Source organism: Armigeres subalbatus, chromosome 1 (genome assembly GCF_024139115.2).
Source record: "Armigeres subalbatus isolate Guangzhou_Male chromosome 1, GZ_Asu_2, whole genome shotgun sequence".
NCBI classification, from domain to species: Eukaryota; Metazoa; Arthropoda; class Insecta; order Diptera; family Culicidae; genus Armigeres; species Armigeres subalbatus.
The window spans coordinates 244,964,132-244,986,697 of NC_085139.1; the positions used below are offsets into that span (position 1 = coordinate 244,964,132).

Below are 22,566 nucleotides of genomic sequence, written 5' to 3' on the forward strand. Positions count from 1 at the left end.
AGCAGTGTTGGGAAATGTACAGTAAAACACTGTGATTATGCGAATGTTTACATTTTATCCGGTCAAATTTCACGCCCACGTCACAACGCACGTTCGCTGTTTCGAAAGGGAGCTTGGAATTCTTCGAGAAATTTTCGGACGACCCAGAAAATGTTGCAGCCACTTACGCCCAGGGGCTTTCTCAGCAAACGGATTATTGGACTTGCGAGTGCAGCTTAGATAATATGCAACGGAAGATTCGCATGGAATCTACTGGTAAACCAACTTTCGCAGAATTTATGATCCATTGTTCAATGCGATCTTCCTCTTCGTTGGACAACACAGTTGGTTTTCCTGGATGGCGAGAAACGAATCCGTACTTTCCGGAACAAGGTGTCTTTTTGAAGCTTGACGGACAGATTTGTTTATTTGATCTCAATCAACAGGCAAAATGTTGCCCCAATGATTGTTTACTTAATCTAATACAAATAATTCACATTCACTTAGAATAACGAGCATGTAACAATTTAACGATAAAGAACAAACTACAAGAACAGTCAATCAAAACTAACAAAAATATTAAAGCATTCATTTTTTTACGGCTCCCAATAACTAAATTCACGATTCACAAATTCCTGAACATTGATCCCGTTGGCCACGTTGATTTTGCTAGCGCCTTTTCCTTGTCCTTCCAGTTTATACCAACTTTGAACGATACATATCGCAGATCCTCCAAATTACTCCAGCGCGGGACTAGCTTCACAACTTCTAGTTGCTCCGTTGATTGCAAAGCATTGGATACCATTTCGCGCATTGCATCGGTTGAAACATGTTTAGCCACTTTGGTAAAGAATATCCAGAACTTACGAATGCCGACGGAGATATTTTCTACATTTGATCCTCTGAACAGCTGACCCGAATCATTTGAATTCGATGACCGGTCTAAGCAATTTGAATTTATTTGAGGCGTAGAAGTGGACGGTTTTGCTATCCTGCTATGAATCGGTTGACAACCACTGCTCATCGATTGCTGTAGGTCTGCAATACACTAAGGTTTTTTTTTACGTCGCTCCATGTACCGCGTAAAAAAAAACCGCGTAAAAAAAAACCGCGTTATTTCAAAAAAACGACGTAAAAAAAAACCGCGCTATTTTAAAAAAACGACGTAAAAAAAAACCTATTGGGGGACTTAGAAAATTTTATATGTTGGTGCCTACTGGGGACTTAGAAAATTTTTCTTATGCCGGTGCCTACTGGGGACTTAGAAAATTTTAAATTGGGACTTATAATGAACGGGGCTTCTTCCTATTTGATTGCTAGGTGTTGTTTGTAGGTCATAGTACGCTAGTATGGATCGTGATATGGTACATGGTTTTTGTGATATGAAACCAGGAATGTGTTGCGATCTATGCACAAACTCATCCAAGAATCTCATGAAATAAGGCCTTGAGATCTATGAAATAAGGCCTTGAGTTCTATAAAGATCTGTCCTCTTGTTTCAAATATGGTACATGCTCTGTGTGACTTATAGAATAGATTGTGTTCAAAGCCTAAGTTATTGGTCATCCAAAAAATTCCCGAAGCAAGGCCTTTAGATCTACACGCGTAACCAAAGATCTGTCCGCCTGTTTCAAATATGGTACATGCTCTGTGTGACTCATAGAATGGATTGTGTTCAAAGCCTAAGTTATTGGTCATCCAAAAAATTCCCGAAGCAAGGCCTTTAGATCTACACGCGTAACTAAAGATCTGTCCGCCTGTTTCAAATATGGTACATGCTCTGTGTGACTCATATAATAGATTATGTTCAAAGCCTAAGTTATTGGTCATCCAAAAATTCCGGAAGCAAGGCCTTTAGATCTACACGCGTAACCAAGATCTGTCCGCCTGTTTCAAATATTGTACATGCTCTGTGTGACTCATAGAATAGATTGTGTTCAAAGCCTAAGTTATTGGTCATCCAAAAAATTCCCGAAGCAAGGCCTTAGATCTACACGCGTAACCAAAGAACAAAGGCTTTGAACACAATCTATTCTATGAGTCACATAGAGCATGTACCATATTTTAAACAGGCGGACAGATCTTTGGTTACGCGTGTAGATCTAAAGGCCTTGCTTCCGGAATTTTTTGGATGACCAATAACTTAGGCTTTGAACACAATCTATTCTATGAGTCACATAGAGCATGTACCATATTTGAAACAGGCGGACGGATCTTTGGTTACGCGTGTAGATATCAAGGCCTTGCTTCGGGATTTTTTGGATGACCAATAACTTAGGCTTTGAACACAATCTATTCTATGAGTCACACAGAGCATGTACCATATTTGAAACAGGCCGACAGATCTTTGGTTACGCGTGTAGATCTAAAGGCCTTGCTTCGGGAATTTTTTGGATGACCTATAACTTATTCTTTGAACACAATCTATTCTATAAGTCACACAGAGCATGTACCATATTTGAAACAAGAGTACAGATCTTTATAGATCTCAAGGCCTTATTTCAGGAGATTCTTGGATGAGTTTGAGCATAGATCGGAACACATTCCTGGTTTCATATCACAAAAACCATGTACCATATCACGATCCATACTAGCGTACTATGACCTACAAACAACACCTAGCAAACAAATAGGAAGAAGCCCCGTTCCCAATTTAAAATTTTCTAAGTCCCCAGCAGGCACCAACATATAAAATTTTCTAAGTCCCCCAATAGGTTTTTTTTTACGTCGTTTTTTTAAATAGCGCGGTTTTTTTTACGTCGTTTTTTTTTTAAATAACGCGGTTTTTTTTACGTCGGTACCGCGTAAAAATATCCGCGTAAAAAAAAACCGCGTAAAAAAAAACTTCCTTTGTTTTAAAATCGTCATTTCGGATTGAAGTGCACTAACAATATGCTCGATTTTGCCCTCCTCCTTTTGCTTATCTTGTACTAGCACATTGGGCTCATCTATTGCTGACGGCGAATGGTTCTTGCGGAATGACGATAGACAGTCATCACACAACCAAAGTACGTTTTCAAAATCGACGCATACACGCCACTGATACTGGTTCATATTCATACAGTGTAAATGGTATCTTACATTGCATCCACTACAATCGATACTCTCATCTAGTCCACCGATGGGTAGGGAGCATTTACCGCAACCAAAGCGCATCGTTAAGCGGGATGCTATGTCGTAGACGGTAATGACACTTTGACGGTAGATTCAACTAGGACGATGATGTTTCGATGGCGTTGTCGAGAATTGTTTTTCTTTTTTATAGCTTTATTACCAGTGCAAAACGATCGAAAACTATATCACTGGAATCAGCTTCGAATGCACTTTTGATTACGCGCATTAAACGAAATTACGAGAATAAAAATAACAAATAATCAAGCCAGAAACGATAAACGGATAGAAGCTTCACGCACGCAGTCCAACGTTACAACACACACCATCATACCTTTTCGTATATCAACAATAGCCAATTCCGCTTGCCTGATTGGGTATTGCATTTTTCTTCCTTTGGGTTTCATGGTTTGCGCACATTTAGGAACATGAGTAAAAATTAGTGCCATATTCTGCGCAAAGTATTTTGTTTCTTATTTTGTTCATTTTATACTCTGGAACCAGAATTCCGCTACATCAAATAAACAAATACTTACTGTTTGCAGCTAGATAAAAAAAATGAGTTTAAACTTGTTTTTTTTTCCACATTTGAACCAACTTTTTACAGGAGCGTCTTACGCACTGCCGCTAATGGAGGCCATTTTTTGACGTTTTCGATTCTGCTGTTTATGTTTTTGTTCATATTTTCGAAATAGGTAGAAATTTATTGTTTTGTTTTCCACCCATATCGAAATATACATAAACTAGTTTCCGGTTACATTTCATTAAACATATTATAAACAGTAAATAAAATTTTAAAAGTGTTTTAGTGTAAAAGTGCGCAGAATTAGGAACCGCGCAGAATATGGAACACTCACGGTACTATGTTATGGATAGATCAGGTATCTAAGCATGTAGTTTCATTAGCTTTGGTTTGTTTGTTGAAAGTTTATATCACCTGTAACCTGTTACTATAACTCGTATTGCATATAGAACTTCACGCATTGTAACAGGCAGCAGCGCTGTCATCGCGTTTCAGTGCTGCCGGCCGCATAGGCAGGATAGCTATTGCAGTACATCTTCAAAGGGCACGCGCTGTTAAACATATGTTTAGACGACAATCTTTTTTGATTTGTCAACATATTTGGAGTGTAAAAACTCGCATTTAATGATGACTTATTACAAGTTTTAAAATTTTAGGGTTAAATCCTGGGTAGATCCATTCGGTTGATGATGTTGAAAATGTCGTCGACGTATCTCAACCATTTTGAAAGCTCAGTGGCCTCCACTTACTGATTTGCCTCGGCAGGGCGGCCTAGAGCAGGGGAGTACCCTACTTACCTTCCGATTTCGGATGAACAAAATGAGCAAAAAGAAGAAATATTTCAAATTAAAAAAAAACCTTATATTCTATCTGACCTTCTCAGCTCCTCCTCACTACGGCACTGGTCGACTCACTGCTCTCTTTGGGGCCCCTTCGTCGACGACAGCACGGCAGCAGCAGGCAAACTGGTCTCCGCAGTCTTCCTCTTCTTTCACCATCTTTCTCTTCTTCTTGCTTTCGGGCTTTAGGGACTGCCTCCGGCAGCCGTCCTTGACTTTTAGCTAGGAGGAAGAGCAAGCTCCTTTATCGGATCTCCCCTAGCGACGCTGGTGTACAACACCGAACCGACTACTCGCCGTAGTAGGTCCGGCAGATTCCACAGAATTCTGCCCCAGACAGTACGCCCCTTTGCACTGCCTGGCTTCTTGACTATTAACTGCGGGGGCGATGAACTGTACTGGCTGAGCCCCCACAGTAAGGACGGCGGATGTTCTTAGGATCTTTTGCTAGATCGCCGGGAAGCGAAATTTCCTTTGCGTTGAGCTTCCCAATATGGCGGCGATCCAATACCCTTTTGCACTCCACCTTCACAGCACTTAACGTTCCCGAACCATAGCACTTTGGGGGCAACTCCAAATTTTCCACTTCCGACGATGCTGGGAATTAACCATCCAGCTGACGCACGCAACTAAAAAAAAACACAGTACCCAGCCAACACAAAGTCGCATATAATGGCGAATAAGTATACAAGGTGGAGGCGATATAGGCGCATGCCTCTATTTAACTGCATGCAAAGTGTACGCATATGGCCTCCACTTTGTACACTTATTTGCTATGATATACGATCTTGTGTTTGCTGGGTATGCTTCTTGCGGACTCTAAACTGGCGGATCCACCGAAACGCGTCCTCATTTGTCCGTGGCTCGCAACTCTCCCTTTCTTTTCTGCTGCACGTCATCGACCAGACCAAAACGAACCATCGCTCCTGCCACCTTGCTCGGCTGTAGGGTGGTCGATATTGGCCATTTATATCAAATACCGGTATTCGGTATTTCATGGAGTCAATACCGGTAATACCTGTAGAATACCGGTTTTTGTGAAAATTTCAGGTTGTAAAAGAAAAACTTTGGATCTGGAGTTTTGGTTGAAAAACAATATTTGTTGACAAACTTCAAATATTAAAATCATTGCTTGTTGAGCTGGGCCAAACGAAACTTAAGTAGACATTACATACTGAGCGACTCATCTTCCAATCCGCATTGGATTTTGTTAGCAATGTTGCCAATTGCCAACTACTGAGGATGCCTTCTCCGGTTCAACCGAAGTAGGACGAATTATTCCAAGACCGTCGAAAATCAGTTTAATCCCTTCCGATTCATATTAGGATAATTCCTTGTGGATTGTATGCAAGGCTCCTGCCGTCAACGTATTTACCACCTATGTACAGTCTCTTCACAAGTGCTTCTTTAACCAATAAACCAGAAAAATATCCATATAGGCATCTTCTTCGTACCGATCGTCAGGTATGATCGTTGTCTCAGTTTCAACGATCGCATCAGAAATGATTAGACGCTTCAAGATTTCATACGCTTGCTTAATCAAAGTAGCTCTGGATGTCTCGAAGAAAATGCCTAAATCGTTTCTGATTAATTGCTTCATGGCAGAAATATTCAAAAAAACGAAAAAATCGGCGTATTTGGATCGTCTCTCTTGGGTTCATTCCTTAAAAGCATCGAAATAGTGGCGGAAATTTCTGTGGCTTGATTTGATAATAGTTCCAACGTAAATTGGAACGCCACGTCGGCTTCATATAGAGTGCAGAACTCACAGAGCAGTAGTTCCACAACAGCTTGAACAGGTTCGAGGGCTTGAATTATTTCAGCGTGCCTTGGCATCAGCATCATACATTGCGGGAAAGTTCTCGACGATATCAACAATGTTCATGGAAGAAAAAGTCATTCGCAGTTTGACAGATGGCTAAGAGAATGAAGCAACAGGTATGATTAATGACGATGTTGATCGATTTTTGTTGTAGCGTAAACGTCGTCAATGATGCTTACTTGGGCAAAGTTACTCATGCGCGCATTTAATTGTTGTATTTTTTGCTCGATGAGTCTTTACTGCTTGTAACCGAATATTTGCCCCATCTATGCTGGATTTCCTGTTCATATGGGACTGATATGCGATTACAGGCAGTTGAGCTGATATAAGTAGGTGAAAATTATTCGAAATTTTTTGATACTGACAGAAAATTTGAAATACCGAAAATACCGGTATTTTCCGTTTCTAATACCGGTATTTTCGGTTCCTAAAATTGGCCGGTAATACCGGTATTACCGGTTTCGGTACTACCGGTTAGACCACCCTACTCAGCTGTTATGCTGCTTATGTATGTAGCGACACTTTTAGGCCTACGGGAGGAGCTCTAACGCTAACTTTATTTTAAAACTTATTAAAACAAGCACTATAATTTACATTCAACAAAACAAAACCCTATGCAGAACAATGTGAACGAAATTTAATTCAAAAATAAACAAATTAAAATATTTACAATCCACCATATGCAATATCAAAACAAAATCATAATGGGTAGCAAATTATAGACGAAGACAAACTGCCCATAATACACTCGGCGACAAAATTAAACGAAAAGGGTTAATTGTAACTCGCAGGTTACAATTGCTCGGGTAGTACTTCTTCTTCCTGTATATTGTTCTCCAAATTCGCCATGAACAGTTAGCCAGATTTAGGTACATCTTCACCTTTCCTCGCCATGTCGTTCCGTCAGCATCATAAACCGAAAGAATCTACCCAGGATTTTGGAAGCGACAAACAAGGTACATAAGAACATCAAATTTACCTTCGAGGACGAAAAAGAAGGTAAATTACCTTTCTTGGATCTACTGATCACCAGGGAAGCAAATGCAACATTGAGTATCGAAATCTACAGGAATCCCACGGACACCATGAGAGTCATCCCATATACTACATTGAACCATTCGTATCAACACAAAATGGCAGCATATCATCACATGATCCACGCAAGCAGACGATACCCCTGAGCGAAGAATGAAAAACGAAGGAACTACAACACATCTTGGAAACAGCGAGAATCAACGGATACCAGGAGAGGATTATACGAGCGATCATCAACAAGAACTAAAGGATCCTACGACAAAAAGGACTAACAACGCTGACACCGATCGATGAGCCGCTGAAAAGAGTTTCGATTTCATATGATCAATACAATCAGCTTCGCCCTCGACTAAGGAAATTCGACATCGATCTAGTATACTCAAGTAGAAGCAACCAACTCAAGTCTTCATTGGGTACAACGAAGGATAAAGTAGAGATGTTGAATAAGGTAGACGTTTATAAAATAAGCTGTTTCCAATGTGAAAAAATCTATGTAGGCCAAACAAAAAGATCATTAGGTGCAAGGTTCAAGGAACATATGGCGGAAGTAAGTAGGGCGAAAAGAGAAAACTATAAGAGATTGCATTACGAATTTAGATCTAAGGTATCAGAGCATGCGTATAAGAAAAATCACGCAATTACTGCATCAAATATTAGAATCTTAAGAAATGTCTCTTCGCCGTGGAAACTTGATGTAGCTAAAAATCATGAAAAAAGAGTCGTCGAATGAAATGTCCCCCCGCTTGGCTGAAATGTCCCCTTCTACAGGTTCCCCTGAAGCAATTCGTAGGCCCTGGAGGCGAAACCATTAAAAACAGCAGTCGAATAACTAATTTTGGCGCTATAACTAAAAAGCCCCCTTCTACAAGTTTCCCTGGGGCAATCCATAGGCCCCTGAAGCGGTCAGAGTCGTCAATGATCAATTTTTCATTTAGACTGCGCCTCCTGATCCATGGAAAAATAGCCGTCCAGTGACTTGTTTTGACGCAAAAACTTAAATGTCTCCTCCTACAGATTTCTTTGGAGCAATTCATAGTTTTCGGAAATGGTCATAATCTCTAATAATCCATTTTATATTCATTATTCGCTTCATGACCGAAAACTTTGAGAAAAGAAGCCTCGAATGACTTGTTCTGGTGCAAAATTTGAAATGTTCCCCTCTATAGGGTCCTCTGAGGCAATCCATAGGTCCCAGAAGCAGTCAAAGTCATCAGTGGTCCATTTTTTATTCATACCGTCTAGTCCGTTCGATAGAAAACCATGAAAAAAGAACCGTCGAATGACTAGTTTCGGCGCTAAATCAGAAATGATCCCTTCTACAGATTTGCCTTGGGCAATACGTAGGTTCCAGAAGCGGCCAGACTCGTCAATGGTCCATTTTTTATTCATAATTGACGTATCAGAAGGCTTCTGGAATGTAAAAAGAATGGTCGATCGAATCGATCAAAAAGCTTGATTTAAATGAATGTGTGGCCTGGTCCCTTTTAAAACTATCGATCGGCACGAATCAGCAAGAGCCCTACTTTATTTGTGGTTATTCTGTTATACAGAAATTAATATTATTCTATTTTAAACCATAACTTATCCTAATACCCACCACAAGTTTACGGTTCTGAACCTACCTTCGAAAAACTCGGAATATGTCCGGTATCCAATGACCATGGTCGGTTCCATGAACATATCTTGAAACTTGCCTCCAGGGATCCCTGAATTGTCAATATCGGATAATAATTGACATAGTTACAACCAGGTTACAACACATCCAATTATACTTACCCAAAATTTGCCTATCCCAGTTATTTTGGACCAACGAGGTCCAAAGGTATACGAGCAAAAACACGGAGGAGCAAAAAGTTACACAATTTTAATTTTTTTTATAAATGTGTAGTTATTTAAAAATTGACTTTAAACCACATTCAAACATGATGTTTACATAATTGATTATCAATGGTGCATGGTGGTGCACGACAAAATGTGCTTTTAAAGAGTTGATAATATCACCTGCAGAAATAACTAATAAAATAGTTTTCGCTGATGCGCACTTACAATTTTACTCTTCGAGTTTTCGTCTCTTGTAGTTTGTCTTAGACGATCAACGACGATCTTCCTACTGACTCAGAGGTAAAAAGATGTTAAGTGGGAAAGGCAGAACACAAAATTTCATCGAGTCTACCAATGTTCCTTCGAGCAGCGAGTTGTTACAATCTTTAATTCAAAACAAAACAATTCAAAGGATCTCTCCCATAATGTTCAAACAATAATAATTATAAATAATTGAACACATGGTGCATAAGTTCCGAAATCCGTGGTTACACAGCTATTATGCCAAATAATCATTATGCCAAACGGCCGTTATGCCAAACGACTTTACGCCAAATGAAATTACCAACCACCAATTCGTTATCGTTGTCGTTGCCAGTACATCTCATCGTGAGTCCATTGTGTCCGTTTGTCCATATTGTGAATCCAGTGATCGTTGCTTTGTTCGGTTGCTATTAATCGAAGTACGTTGGAGGAATGCCTCCGAGAAGAGGAGGCGGTCGACGAGGATTTGGTGGAGGGGGTGGGAATCGAACCCATTGCCATTCGCTTATAAGGCGAACGTATAGGCAACTACGCTACGAGACTCCCCTCGTTAATAAAGAGTAATGACCGTACAATTCGTAGTGGCAACACCGTGATTGACTGGAACTTGTGAAATAGCACAGAGAACCACGTGAATGGAGCATGGGATTTGCTATCCATTCTCAATGTACACGTTTCAGAAGCTCACGTATTTTAAGTCAATAACGGCGCCGGCCACGTCATATACTTACGGTCATATACTGCCGCTAACCGCAAGTCGAGCACATCTGTATATGGACGCCGTAGCCAGATGTGCTCGACTTGCGGTTAGCGGCAGTATAGGAAAGGAAGGATTGTTGGTTTGACTCTCGTTGATACTAGAGCCCGAGAACACCTCTGCATCTCCACGATTGTCTTGGGATGTGGTATGGTGTTAGTTGCATAGGATATTTTATCTGGATTCACTTTGGTGAGTGATGCAATCTATGAGAGGGGATTCTATGAATTGCAAATGAAAACGCGCATTAATTATACATCACATGTACGAACCAAATTGCTTCACTTTTCGGCTGCGTCCCATGCGAATCATGTTCATTCCTGAACTCCGCATTTGTCTCGACCGGAGTCAAGAGCAATACAAACGCGCGATCCACCGAAAACCATACAGATATCTTTTCGTTTTATAGACGAATGAAACACGCACTGTACTTGCCTGATGACTATAGATTCCAAAAAAGAATAAATTTAGCAGAATTATTGGTACAGGGAACGATTCTTAAACATTAAAAAACTTTGATAAATATTAGTCTTCCGTGATCAGTATTTAAAACTTGAATTGTTGTTTCGATTGTTTGGACTGTAAGGATGTTAATAAATCATCTGTTGTTCATTTAAGTCGATACAATGAAAATTGAATAAGCATGGAAATTTATAATTTTATCATATTTGTGTTATTACATTCTAACCGAACTATTGTCTACTCTTAACTTGAGAGTTTTTCAAGAGATGCAAGTACCTAGCCAGGAAATATGTTTTATAATCTTTACAAACGCATTACCCTCAAAGCATTTCGCATAAATATTTTGAAGTCTGGTTCGACTCCAAAGGCACCAAGGGAATGCACATTAGACATCTTTATCAGAAATGCCAACAATGAATCAACTTCATGCGGACAGTAATGGGAACATGGTGGGGAGCCCAACCGGAAGATCTGATAAAGCTTTATCGTACAACGATTTTGTCGCTTATCGAATACGGTAGTTTTTGTTTCCAATCCGCCGCAAAAACTGACACATTGAAGCGTTAGGCTGTATGTACTCGATTCATATAATGAGTTTGAGGGTACTTGAGGGAGTGCTTCCTTTATCGAATCGCTTCACGGAATTGTCGTTCAGATTCCTCATCCGGTGTGAGATTTTAAATCGTACGCACTGCTGTCATAGTCTGGAATTGATTTCGGCTACGGGTAGATGGTATCTATGGTATGATTACCTCTCCAAACAGGGCCGGACTTGCTGGAATGGGGGGGAGGTGCTCCTAAATGTACGAAAAAGGTTGATTATGATACAGTGCCTGTAGCGCTACGATGCCGAATTCACGGTATTCCGGTACATGCGTGTGCTCCAAATGAAAAATTAATAAAATTTTGTAAAAAGTCCAAAAAATTCTCCCAGGTATGGAATTTTTTTGTTGTGGAAAAAACGCGTAAAAACAGAATCGAGTGATGAAAATTTGGAGGCAAGAATATTCAATCTTCCAAACCAAATGCGAGTGCAAAATTTCATTCAAATCCGCTTCACTCGAATTAAGGCAATCACTTCGCATGGAAAATTAACTGATGGACTAGTTCTGATACTACTCACTGTTCAAACCGCCAGAAGCCGCGAAAAGCCGGCGGCGAAATATTCTTATTCAAACACTTGTTTGCCGGTCGTTTGCGTTGTGCATTCTTCGTTCGCCACAGGTGTAGCAATATTACAAAGATTCCGAAAATGTGCTCAGGTGTGCTGATTTGCACATCAGTTCGGATCATTAGCATCGGCAAACAATACACTCGAAGGTGTGATAATAGAGAAATTGTAGACACTTATAACAGGAACTGTCTTAATGCATATCACTCCAGATAATGGCGATATGGTGCCTTTTTTTCTCGGAATTGTACGATTGCGATTACGATTGAGGTTGAGTTCTGCGGTAAGATAAATAAATTTTCTAAAAATAATTTTTTTTAAATAAAATGTCCATTCGGCGTAATAGTCAATTGGCACAGTCGTTAAGCTAGGGTAAAACAACCTATTATGGAGGGGTTAAGCACCGTGTCAAAACAGAATTGATACAAAAATTCTTCAAAAATTACCTGTTGGTCGATTTCCACATTGTAGTAGTTGAATAGGATGCTCGTTAACTATAGTTTTGTAAATATTACGTCAATTGTGCTGTACTTATGCTGTTTCGTTTTTATCACAATAAAAACAAACTACCGCAATAATAGGACGCAGTTGCCTATCGTTGCGATATTTTTTGAAGGTCAGTCCTATTGTTGCGGTATTGCATGTAATTCTTATGGGGACCGATACCGCAACAATAGGACCTTTGCACTACCGCAATAATAGGCTCAAAGGATTCAAATTTTTAACGAAAAATGTTGATTTTTCATCATTTTGAACGGAATTTTGTCAAACAAAAAGCTGTTCTAGTCGTTAATCCGAAGAGTTTTAGCGTACCTACAATTGTTTTCAATGGTATTATATCCAGAATGGACTACTTTAACACTACCGCAACATTAGGGCATACCACAACGATAGGACATTTTACCCTATCATTATTTTTAAAAATAGAGGATAATGCATCCAATATTCTCTGCCCTTTTCCATCTTCCATTCTTCATTTCATTTCATTTTACTGTTTTTCAAGTTTGATTAAATTCCTTAATTCCGGTTAAACCTGTTTCTATATCACTTGTCATTCACCGGGTATCCATCGTGTATACCACTCTCGGTTCATAAATCTTTTTTCTGTATTTCCCTTAAAAAGAAATGTATTTTTTATTCAGCGGAATTTGTTACCGTGGTGAACTTACTTTCAAGATAAAAAATCACGTAATCTTCTTCTTCTATATACATAAAAATGAATTTCTGTCTGTCTGTGCCTTATAGACTCGGAAACTACTGAACCGATCGACGTGAAAATTTGTATGTAGAGGTTTTTGGGGCCGGGGAAGGTTCTTAAGATGGTTCGAGACCCCTCCCCGCTTTGGAAAGGGGGGCTCCCATACAAATGAAACATCAATTTCTTCATAACTCGAGATCTAATCAGAAAGTAAATCAATTTTAGGCGAAACGAAGTTCGTCGGGTCTGCTAGTAAAGTATAAAAAAAGCGGAATTTGTTTAAATTTTATAAATATATATTCCACTTTAAAAGTGATTAAGGTGAAAAATTGTACCTAAAATAGTCTTTCTGAATGTTTTCAATCTTCTCATAAAAAACTATTGTAAAATACGTCTTTTCTCCAAAATCTCTCCCGAACAGGCACTCGGCAATCTCTACTTCGCCATCCGGACCATCGACAGCCTGCAAATGTGGAACTTCCTCACCCACGAGTGGGAATCGGTGGAGGGCAAAAATATCCACACGGGAAACATTGAATCGGTTGCCTCCAAGGAGAAGGCCAAATTTCCACAGCAGTTCTTCCCCGAAGTAGGTATCTATTTTTACATATACTAATGCGATTTGCCCAACGAAGCGAACCAACGAGCACAAGATTATGATGTCTCTCCTCCCATCTCTTCCAGTGCAAATGGTCACGGAAAGGCTTCCTGCGAACGCGCTGGTCCCTGAACGGGACCGTCTTTGATCTGGTCAACATCCACCTGTTCCACGATGCTTCCAATTTGGCCGCCTGCGAGGAGTACCCTTCGGTGTATTGCAAAAGTCGACGGCGGGCGCTGGTTCACACGCTGGAAAGGTTTGTTGTGGGCTCCTAAAATAAGGAGCCATATGCTTATGCGGTGTCCTGTTATCTAATTTAACCCTTTCTTAGATTTCACCAGGATTCGGTCAACCAAACCGTGCCATACTTTGTTTTCGGGGATTTCAACTTCCGGTGCGACACCGAAGGAGTAATCAAAGTGAGTACTCTATTTTCGTATGCATCATCAGCGTGCATTATTTTCGGTTGCTTTTGTGATAAAGTTATCATGTGACGGAGCAGTTATGTAATCAATTATGCATCAAGCGTTCCTGCCACCGTGTATATAACGGATGAAGCACGGATGGAGCAGTGTTAGCTTTAGCTGTGCATAGTTACATTCGTGGTTCAGTATTTTGTCTTCTTTCGGATAAGTTAAGAAGCCTCAACTTTGATGTTGCAAACTCTTGGTAGATTATCACGATAAGTTACGACGTGAAGTTCCTTTAAATTGATTTTTTCATTGAACCTCCGAATTATTATTTTTTTATTCAGATTGACGTATTTGTTTTTTTCGTATTAGTGTATTGCATGTTATCATTTTTGATGAATATCTTAACCTGGTTATTCTATTTTAACTTAGTAGTTTTTGAAAGTCTCTTTAATAAAGACACAAAAAAAAAAACTTAGTAGTTGCTTTAACATCTGAGGCCTAATATCATGCAGTCACCAATCTGAAAACGTTTGCATCCATTCGATTGTAGAGCCCGCTTACTCCATTCTATGCCATATTGTTCAACATACCGCCATCTTCAACATTCCTCCTTTTTTACCGGAGTACTTTCAGTACCCGAGAAGCATCTGCCGTCAGAGTTTGTATTATCAGTTATGAGAGCCGAATTTTGTCAAGTGACGTCAATTTGCACTGATTTCGGCAACGAAAACAGAAACCTAATAAGTCATAAAAGCCGCACGTGCTTCGCTTCTCCGCTGCAGAGCTGAGAGATAGATGACCCGAATTTTAGGAATATCGTCATTAAAATTAAATTGTTTAAACATGCCAACCGAGTTCGTGGATTCACATCCGAGATTCCGCTGCGAAACGTTTGAACTGTTGGAGGTTTTTATAGCGTGGAGGACAATTACAGCAAAAGCGTATTGCGCTTTAGCAGATCACACTGTATAACAGTGATTTAAATATTAATTACAATTAAAGACTGTTATGTTGTCAATTGACACGTTGAGTTAAAACAGAAACTAATGAGAGTTAATGTAATCGGACCCCTGCGTTCAAAACAAAGCACGTTTGTGTTTTATGGTTTATTATGTTTCTGTTATCACGCCTCTGATAACTGATAATACACGCTATGACGACAAATACTTTTCGAGGACTATAATTAAACAAATAAATATAGAGGTCAAGGTCAAAAATAGCGATTTCCTTAATAACATCGAATAGCGAAAATGTTCGAGCAGAAATAGAAGATGGAGTTGGAAGCCAGAGATAGCGATTACGAATTTGAAGATTCTACAAATTTCTAATAGGAGCCGTAAAATTCTCAGCTAGAATCCGGAGATAACAAGCAAGAATTTAGAAATATCCAAAAAAGTAGAAATTTGTGAATCTGGAGATTCTGGGCAGGAATTAGGAGATTTCTTCTTCTTCTTATTGGCATTACATCCCCACACGAGGCGGACAGAGCCGCCTCGCAGCTTAGCGTTCATTAAGCACTTCCACAGTTATTAACTGCGAGGTTTCTAAGCCAGGTTACCATTTTTGCATTCGTATATCATGAGGCTAACACGATAATACTTTTATGCCCAGGGAAGTCGAGACAATTTCCAATCCGAAAATTGCCTAGACCGGCACCGGGAATCGAATCCAGCCACCCTCAGCATGGTCTTGCCTTGTAGCCGCGCGTTTTACCGGAGATTTCAGAATCTGGAAATTTTGCACCGAAATCTGAAGATTCTCACCCGGAATTCCGAGAATCCGACCCATGATTTCCGATTCGAATCTCCAGATTTCGGGCCAGAATTCGAAGGTTCCGAGCTGAAATTTAAAGATTTCGAGCCAGAATATGGACAATCCGAGCCAGAATGCGGAGAAACCGAGCCAGTTAGAGATTTATAGCCGAGATAGAGTAGATTCCGAGTAATAATCTAGAGATTAAGAGTTGGAATTTGGAGATTCCGGGTCGGATTAAAGATTCTCTGCCGGAATCTGGAAATTTCGAACTGGAGTCTGCAGATTCTGTGATTGATTTTGAAGATTTCGAACCAGAACTTGGAGGTTCCTAGCTAGAATATGAAGATTCCGTGCCAGAGATTCCGGAGATTCCAAGCCGGACTTTAGAGATTCCGAACCGAGAATTAAATATTTAGAGCTACAATCTGGTGATTCTAAGCAGAAATCCGGAATCAAAAGATTTACAGGCGAAATCGGGAAATTCCGATCTAGAATTTGGAGAATGCGCGCCGGAATTCGGAGAATCCGAAGCTGGAGATTTCGAACCGGAATCTGGAAACTCCAATCCGAAATCGGGAGATTTTGAACATGAATCGGGAGGTTTCCAGACTGAATAAGGGTATTCCGAACTATAATTCTGGAATTTTTTTCGCTGGAATTTGAGATTCCTTGCCGAAATTCTAGAAAATTCCGAATCTAGAGATTCCAGGCCGAGCTATAATCTGTGCATTTTGAGCCGGATCTGGAGGTCCTGAGCCAGAATCTGGAGATCTCGAACCGCAATTTAGAGTTTCTTGTAGATTCTGAGCCAAAATTTGGAGGTTCCGAGCGAGAATTAGAAAAATCTAAGCCACAAACTTTTGATTTCGAGCCGGATTTGGTAGATTTAGAGCACGAAGCTAGAGATTTCGAGCCTAAACCTAGAAATTTGGAGCTGTAACCAGTGGGTTCCGAACCGAACTCTAGAGGTTCTGAGCTTGAATTTGAAGACTTTAAGCCGAGCTAGAATATGGAGATTCCGTGCCGGAGTCGGAATGTCAGAATATGAAGATTTTCATCCGCTGGAAATTTCAACCCGGAATATAGACATTTCGAACCGAAATCTAGAGTTTCCGATCCAGAAATAAGATTCCTAGTCGGAATTTCGGGATTTCGAGCCGGAATTCGGAAGTTCTGCTTGGGAGATTCCAAGCAGAGCTACATTCTGTAAACAGAATTTGGAGGTTCTAAGCTAGAATCTGGAGATTGCGAGCCGGAATTTGGAGATACAAAGCCGAAATCTGGAGATTCTACTAAAACAGAATTTGAAGATTCTGAGCCGAGATCTGGAGATTTTGGGTTGAAATCTGACACCAGCCGGAGTTTTGGTGTTTTCAAACCAGAATTCGGAGATTTTGAGCTAGAATCTGGAGATTGCGAGCCGAAATTTGGAGATCCAAGGCCGAAATCCAAAACGGAATTTGGAGATTCAGTGCCGGAATTAGGAAATTTAGATCCGGAGTTCAGAATTTACGATCTAATTGGAGATTTTGAGCCGGAATTTGAAGATTCCAAGCCTTGATCGAATGGGATTCCATCCGAATCCCGAATGGATATTCAGAGTCAGAATCTGGAGATCTCGAATCGCACTTTAGAGTTTCTTGTATATTTTAAGCTTCTGAGATTTCTATCCGGATTTGGTAGATTTAGAGCACGAAGCTAGAAATTCGGAGCTGAGACCAGGGGGTTCCGAAACGAACTCTAGAGGTTGGAGACTTTAAGCCGAGCTAGATAGAATAGGGAGATTCCGTGCCGGAATTTGCATATTTAAGTCGGAATGTCAGAATATGAAGATTTTCTTGTCGCAATCTGGAAATTTCAACCGGGAATATAGACATTTCGAACCGAAATCTAGAGTTTCCGATACAGAAATTAGATTCCTAACCGGAATTTTGGGACTTCCACAAATCACTATCTGGAGATTAAAACAGAGCTACATTCTGTAGACAGAATTCGGAGGTTCCAAGATAGAATCTGGTGATTGCGAGCCGGAATTTAGAGATACAAAGCCGAAGTCTGGAGATTCCAAAACGGAATTTGGAGATTCTGAGCCGGGATCTGGAGATCATGGGCTGAAATCTGACACCAGCCGGAGAATTTGAAGATTCTGAGTTCTTCTTCTTCGTATTGGCATTGCATCCCCACACTGGGACAAAGCCGCCTCGCAGCTTAGTGTTCATTAGGCACTTCCACAGTTATTAACTGCGAGGTTTCTAAGCCAAGTTACCATTTTTGCATTCGTATATCATGAGGCTAACACGATGATACTTTTATGCCCAGGGAAGTCGAGACAATTTCCAATCCGAAAATTGCTTAGACCGGCGCCGGGTATCGAACCCAGCCACCCTCAGCATGGTCTTGCTTTGTAGCCGCGCGTCTTACCGCACGGCTAAGGAGGGCCCACAAGATTCTGAGTCAGAATTGAGAGATGCCGAGTGAGAATCTGGATACTCTAAGCCGAGCTAGAATTTGGAGATTCCGAGACCAAATATGTAGATTCTAATCAAGAATTTGGAGATTCCGTGCCGGAATTTGCATATTTGACTCGGAATGTCAAAATATGGAGATTTTCAGCCGGAATCTGGAAATTTCGTACCGGAATATGGGCAGTTCGAACCGAAATCTAGAGTTTCCGATCCAGAATTAAGATTCCTAGCCGGAATTGTGGGATTTCGAGCCGGAATTTGGGGATTCTGAGCCAGAATCTGGAGATTCCAAGGAGAGCTACATTCTGTAGACGAAATTTGGAGATTCTGAGCCGGAATTAGGAAAATTAGATCCGGAGTTTAGAATTTACGATCCAGAAACTGGAGATTTCGAGCCGGAATTTGAAGATTCCGAGCCTTGATTTGGAGATTCAGAGTCAGAGTCTGGATATTTCGAGCCGAAATCTGGAGTTTTCAAGCCAGCCGAGCTAGAATTTGGAAATTCCGAGACGGAATTTTTAGATTTGAGTCGAACTGTCGGAATATGGAGATTTTTAGCGGAATCTAGAAATTTCGACTAGGAATATGGACATTTCGAACCGAAATCTAGGGTTTGCGATCCAGAATTAAGATTCCTAGTCAGAACTTTGGGATTTCGAGCCGGAATTAGGGGATTCTGAGTCAGAATCTGGAGATTTCAAGCACAGCTACATTCTGTAGACGGAATCTGGAGATTCTGAGCCGGAGTTAGAAAATTTAGATCCGGAATTTAGAATTTACGATCCAGAAACTGGAGATTTTGAGCCGAAATTTGAATTCGAAACTGGAGTTTTCAAACCAGAATTCGGAGATTCTGAGCTATTCATTATCTGGAGATTTCAAAACGAAAGAGTATAGATTTCAAGGAGTAATCTGGAAACTGCGAGCAAAATCCTGGAGATTGGGAGCAGGAATTCGATTCTGGGTTGCAGTCTGGAGATTCTGGGAAAGAATCAAGATTCCGAAAAGGAATCTGGGTATCCCGGGCAGGATTCTGAAGGTTCCGAGTAGAGATCGGAAGATACCGGGCAGGGAGATTCCATACCAGAATCTGGATTTTTTTAGTTGAAATTTCGTGATTCCTGACAAGAATCGAGATATTCTGCGTCGGAATCCGGAGATTTCAACCAGGAATCTGTGCAAGACTGCGGAATTCTAGAAATTTTAGGCAGGAGTCTGAATATTCCGGTCAGGGGTCTGAAGATTCTGAGAAAAGATTTAGACCTGCTTCCGGGCCAAGATTAGAAGACTTCGAACAGGAATCTTAAGTTCTGGAGCTTGCGTGCTGAAATTTGAAGCTCCGAAATCTGGAGATTTTGGTCGGAGTCTGGAACTTGCGAACAGAAACCTAAGTCTGCAGCTTCTGGGCCAGGATATGAATATTCCGGGCCAGAATTTAAAGTCCGAGCAGAAAACTGAAGATTCCAAGCAAGAATCCGAAAATTCCGAGCAGTTATCTGGAGATTCCGGGCCGAGATCTAAAAATTACGAACCGAAACCTGGAGATTATGGGCTGGATTCAGATTCCGATTCCGTCTTGAAACCTTCAGATTCCGGCTCGGAATCTCTAGATTCCAATTTCAGTCCTCAAGCTCCAGTTTTCGGCTCAGAAGCTTCAGATTTCAACCCGCATGCTTCAGATCCCGGTTCGGAATAACCAGATTTCGGATCGGTATCTTTAGATTCCAGTCCATAATCTCCAGATTCCGACTTGGAATCTCCTGGTTCCGTCTCAGAATCTCCTAATTCCGGCTGGGAATCTTCAGATTTTCGAAATTTCCAGATTCCGATTCGGAAGCTTCAGATTTCAGTCCGCAAGCTATAGATCCCGGGTCGGTGTTTCCAGATTTTAGGAACTTAAAATTTCAACACTCAAGCTCCAGAGCCCGGCCCGGAATTTCTTGATTTTGGTTCGAAATCTCCAGATTCCGACTCATAGTTTTCAGCCCACAATCTCAAGACCGCTGCTTGGAATTTGCTTCTGGTTCAGATTTCTGGTTCAGTTCAGTCCAGATTCTAATTCAGCTTCTCAAAGCTCCGGCTCAGAATCTTCAGATTTCAGCCCACAAGCTCCAGATTCCGGCTCGTAATATCCAAATTCCAAACTGTAATTCGTTCCGGAATCTCCTGGTTCCGTCTCAGAATCTCCTAATTCCGGCGCGGAATCTTCAGATTCTTGGTCGGGATTTCCAGATTGAAGAACTTCAGATTAAGCTCGCACGCTCCAGATCTCGGCCCAGAATTTCTTGATTTCGGCTCGGAATCTCCAGATTCCGGCTCATAAGTTTCAGATTTCTGCCCACAAGCTCAAGATCCCGGTTCAGAATCCTTAGATTTCAGTTCTAAATCACTAAATTTCGGTTCGGAAGCTTCAGATTTCATCCCGCAGATTTTCAAGAATTTTCAGATTTCGGTTCATAATCGCCAGATTCCGGCTCGGAATTTTTCAATTCTGGCTCGAAATTCCCAGATTCCGGCTCTTAGATCCCGAATCAAATCTCCAGATTCCGGTCATTAATCTAGCGATTCGTAATCTGCAGATTCCGGCTCGTAATCTACACATCCTGGCTTGGAATCTCCCGTTTCCAATTTCAGTCAGCAAGCTACAGATCACGGCTCAGAATCTCTAAATTCCAACTCGGAATCTCCAGATTCCGTTACGGAATGGCGTCACGTAACCTCACTTTTAACCTGTGCACTGACACTGACACAAAAAAAAAAATGAAAATTTTGATATTTTTACAGTCCAAATGGAAAATCAAAATCTGACTTAGATTCAGCCGGATTCAGATTCCAGTTCGTAAGCTACAGATCCCTGCCCGGAATCTTCATCCCGAGTTGAGATTCCGAGCCCGAAACCGGAGATTTCGGGCAGAGATCTGGAGCTCGTGAGCTGGGATCTGAAATTTACAATCCGAAATCTGAACATTCCGAACCTGAATCCGGAGATTCCGAGTCGCAGATTCTGAGCTTCTTGGTCGTGATCTGGAGCTTGCGAGCTGAAATCTAGAGATTCTGAGCCGGATTCTGGAGATTTTCGACAGGAATTTGGAGAGTTTCGAACTGGAATCTGTAAATTCCGACCCGGAATTCAGCTTGCCAGCTGAAATCTGAAGTTTTCGAGTCGGAATCTGGAGATTCTAAACCAGAATTTAATTATTCTGAATCGGAATCTGGAGATTCCGGGCCCAAATCCGGAGACTACGGGTCGGGATCTAGAGATTGCGCGCTGAAATCTGAAGCTTCCAATACGCATTCTGGAGATTTTGAACCGGAATTTGGATCTGGAGAATATCTAGTTTGTGCCTCAAAATCTCCGGATTCACCCTCCGAATCTCAAGATTCCCGCTCGGGAACTTCAAATTCCAGCCCTCAAGGTCCAGATTCCGGCCCGGAACCTCCACTTTCCGGATAGGAATTTCCAGATTTCTGCTCGCAATCTTCAGATTTCAGTCCCGCACCAGAGTCTCCAGATTCTCATGAATCCGGCTCGGAATTTTCAGATTTCAGACCACAAGCTCCAGATTCCGACTCGTAATTTCCAAAATTCCCAATCGTAATCTCCAGATGCAGGCTCGAAACGCTAAGATTCCGGCTTGGAATTCCTAGATTCCGACTCGGAATCTCCGAATACCGAATCAAAATCTCAAGATTTCGGCTCGTAATCTTCAGATTCCGGCTCAAAACCCTCAGATTCAAGAACTTCAGCCCACTAGCTCCAGATCCCGGCTCGGAATCTCCAGAATTCAGCTCTAAATCACCAGATTCCGGTTTGGAAGCTTTAGACTTTATCCCGCAAGCAGCGAATCCCGGCCCGGAATCTTATTAAACTTCGGTTCAGATTTCGGCTCGGAATCTCTAGATTCCAAGTTCAGGTTTATAATCTCCAGATTCCGTCTCAAAATCTCAAGAATCCGGATCGGAACTTCTAGTTCAACTCTTATGGCTCAGATTCCGGATCTTAAATGCAAAATACCGGTTCAAAATCTCCCAATTCCGGTTCATAATCACCACATTCCGTCTCAGAAACTCCTAATTCCTTCCTGGAATCTCCAGATTTTTGTTGGAAATTTGCAGATTCCGGTTCCAAATTTTTAGATTCTGGCTCGGATTGGAGATTCCATATCGTAATCCCCAGATTTCAGCTCTTAATTTCCAGATTAAGAATTATAATATCCTGATTCCGGCTCGGAATCTCCATATTCCGCCAAGGAATCTCCAGATTTCGGCTTGGAAATTTCAAATTTCTGCTTGGAATCAGATTTCGGCATGGATCTGAATTCCTATCCGGAATATGCAGATTCCAAGCCA

The 22,566-nt window shown here is 41.1% G+C and overlaps 1 protein-coding gene across 5 annotated transcripts in view; it reads left to right on the forward strand.

Annotated features, from left to right (window-relative positions):
- LOC134206283 (inositol polyphosphate-5-phosphatase A-like) overlaps window positions 1-22,566 on the forward strand; it is a 134,304-nt gene that overhangs the window by 83,570 nt on the left and 28,168 nt on the right. For all 5 annotated transcript variants that reach the window (XM_062681979.1, XM_062681977.1, XM_062681980.1 and 2 more), the window contains 3 exons: window positions 13,404-13,571; window positions 13,667-13,839; window positions 13,915-14,002. In XM_062681979.1, coding sequence (XP_062537963.1) covers window positions 13,404-13,571; window positions 13,667-13,839; window positions 13,915-14,002 — 429 coding nt within the window. The remainder of the gene's footprint in view (window positions 1-13,403; window positions 13,572-13,666; window positions 13,840-13,914; window positions 14,003-22,566) is intronic.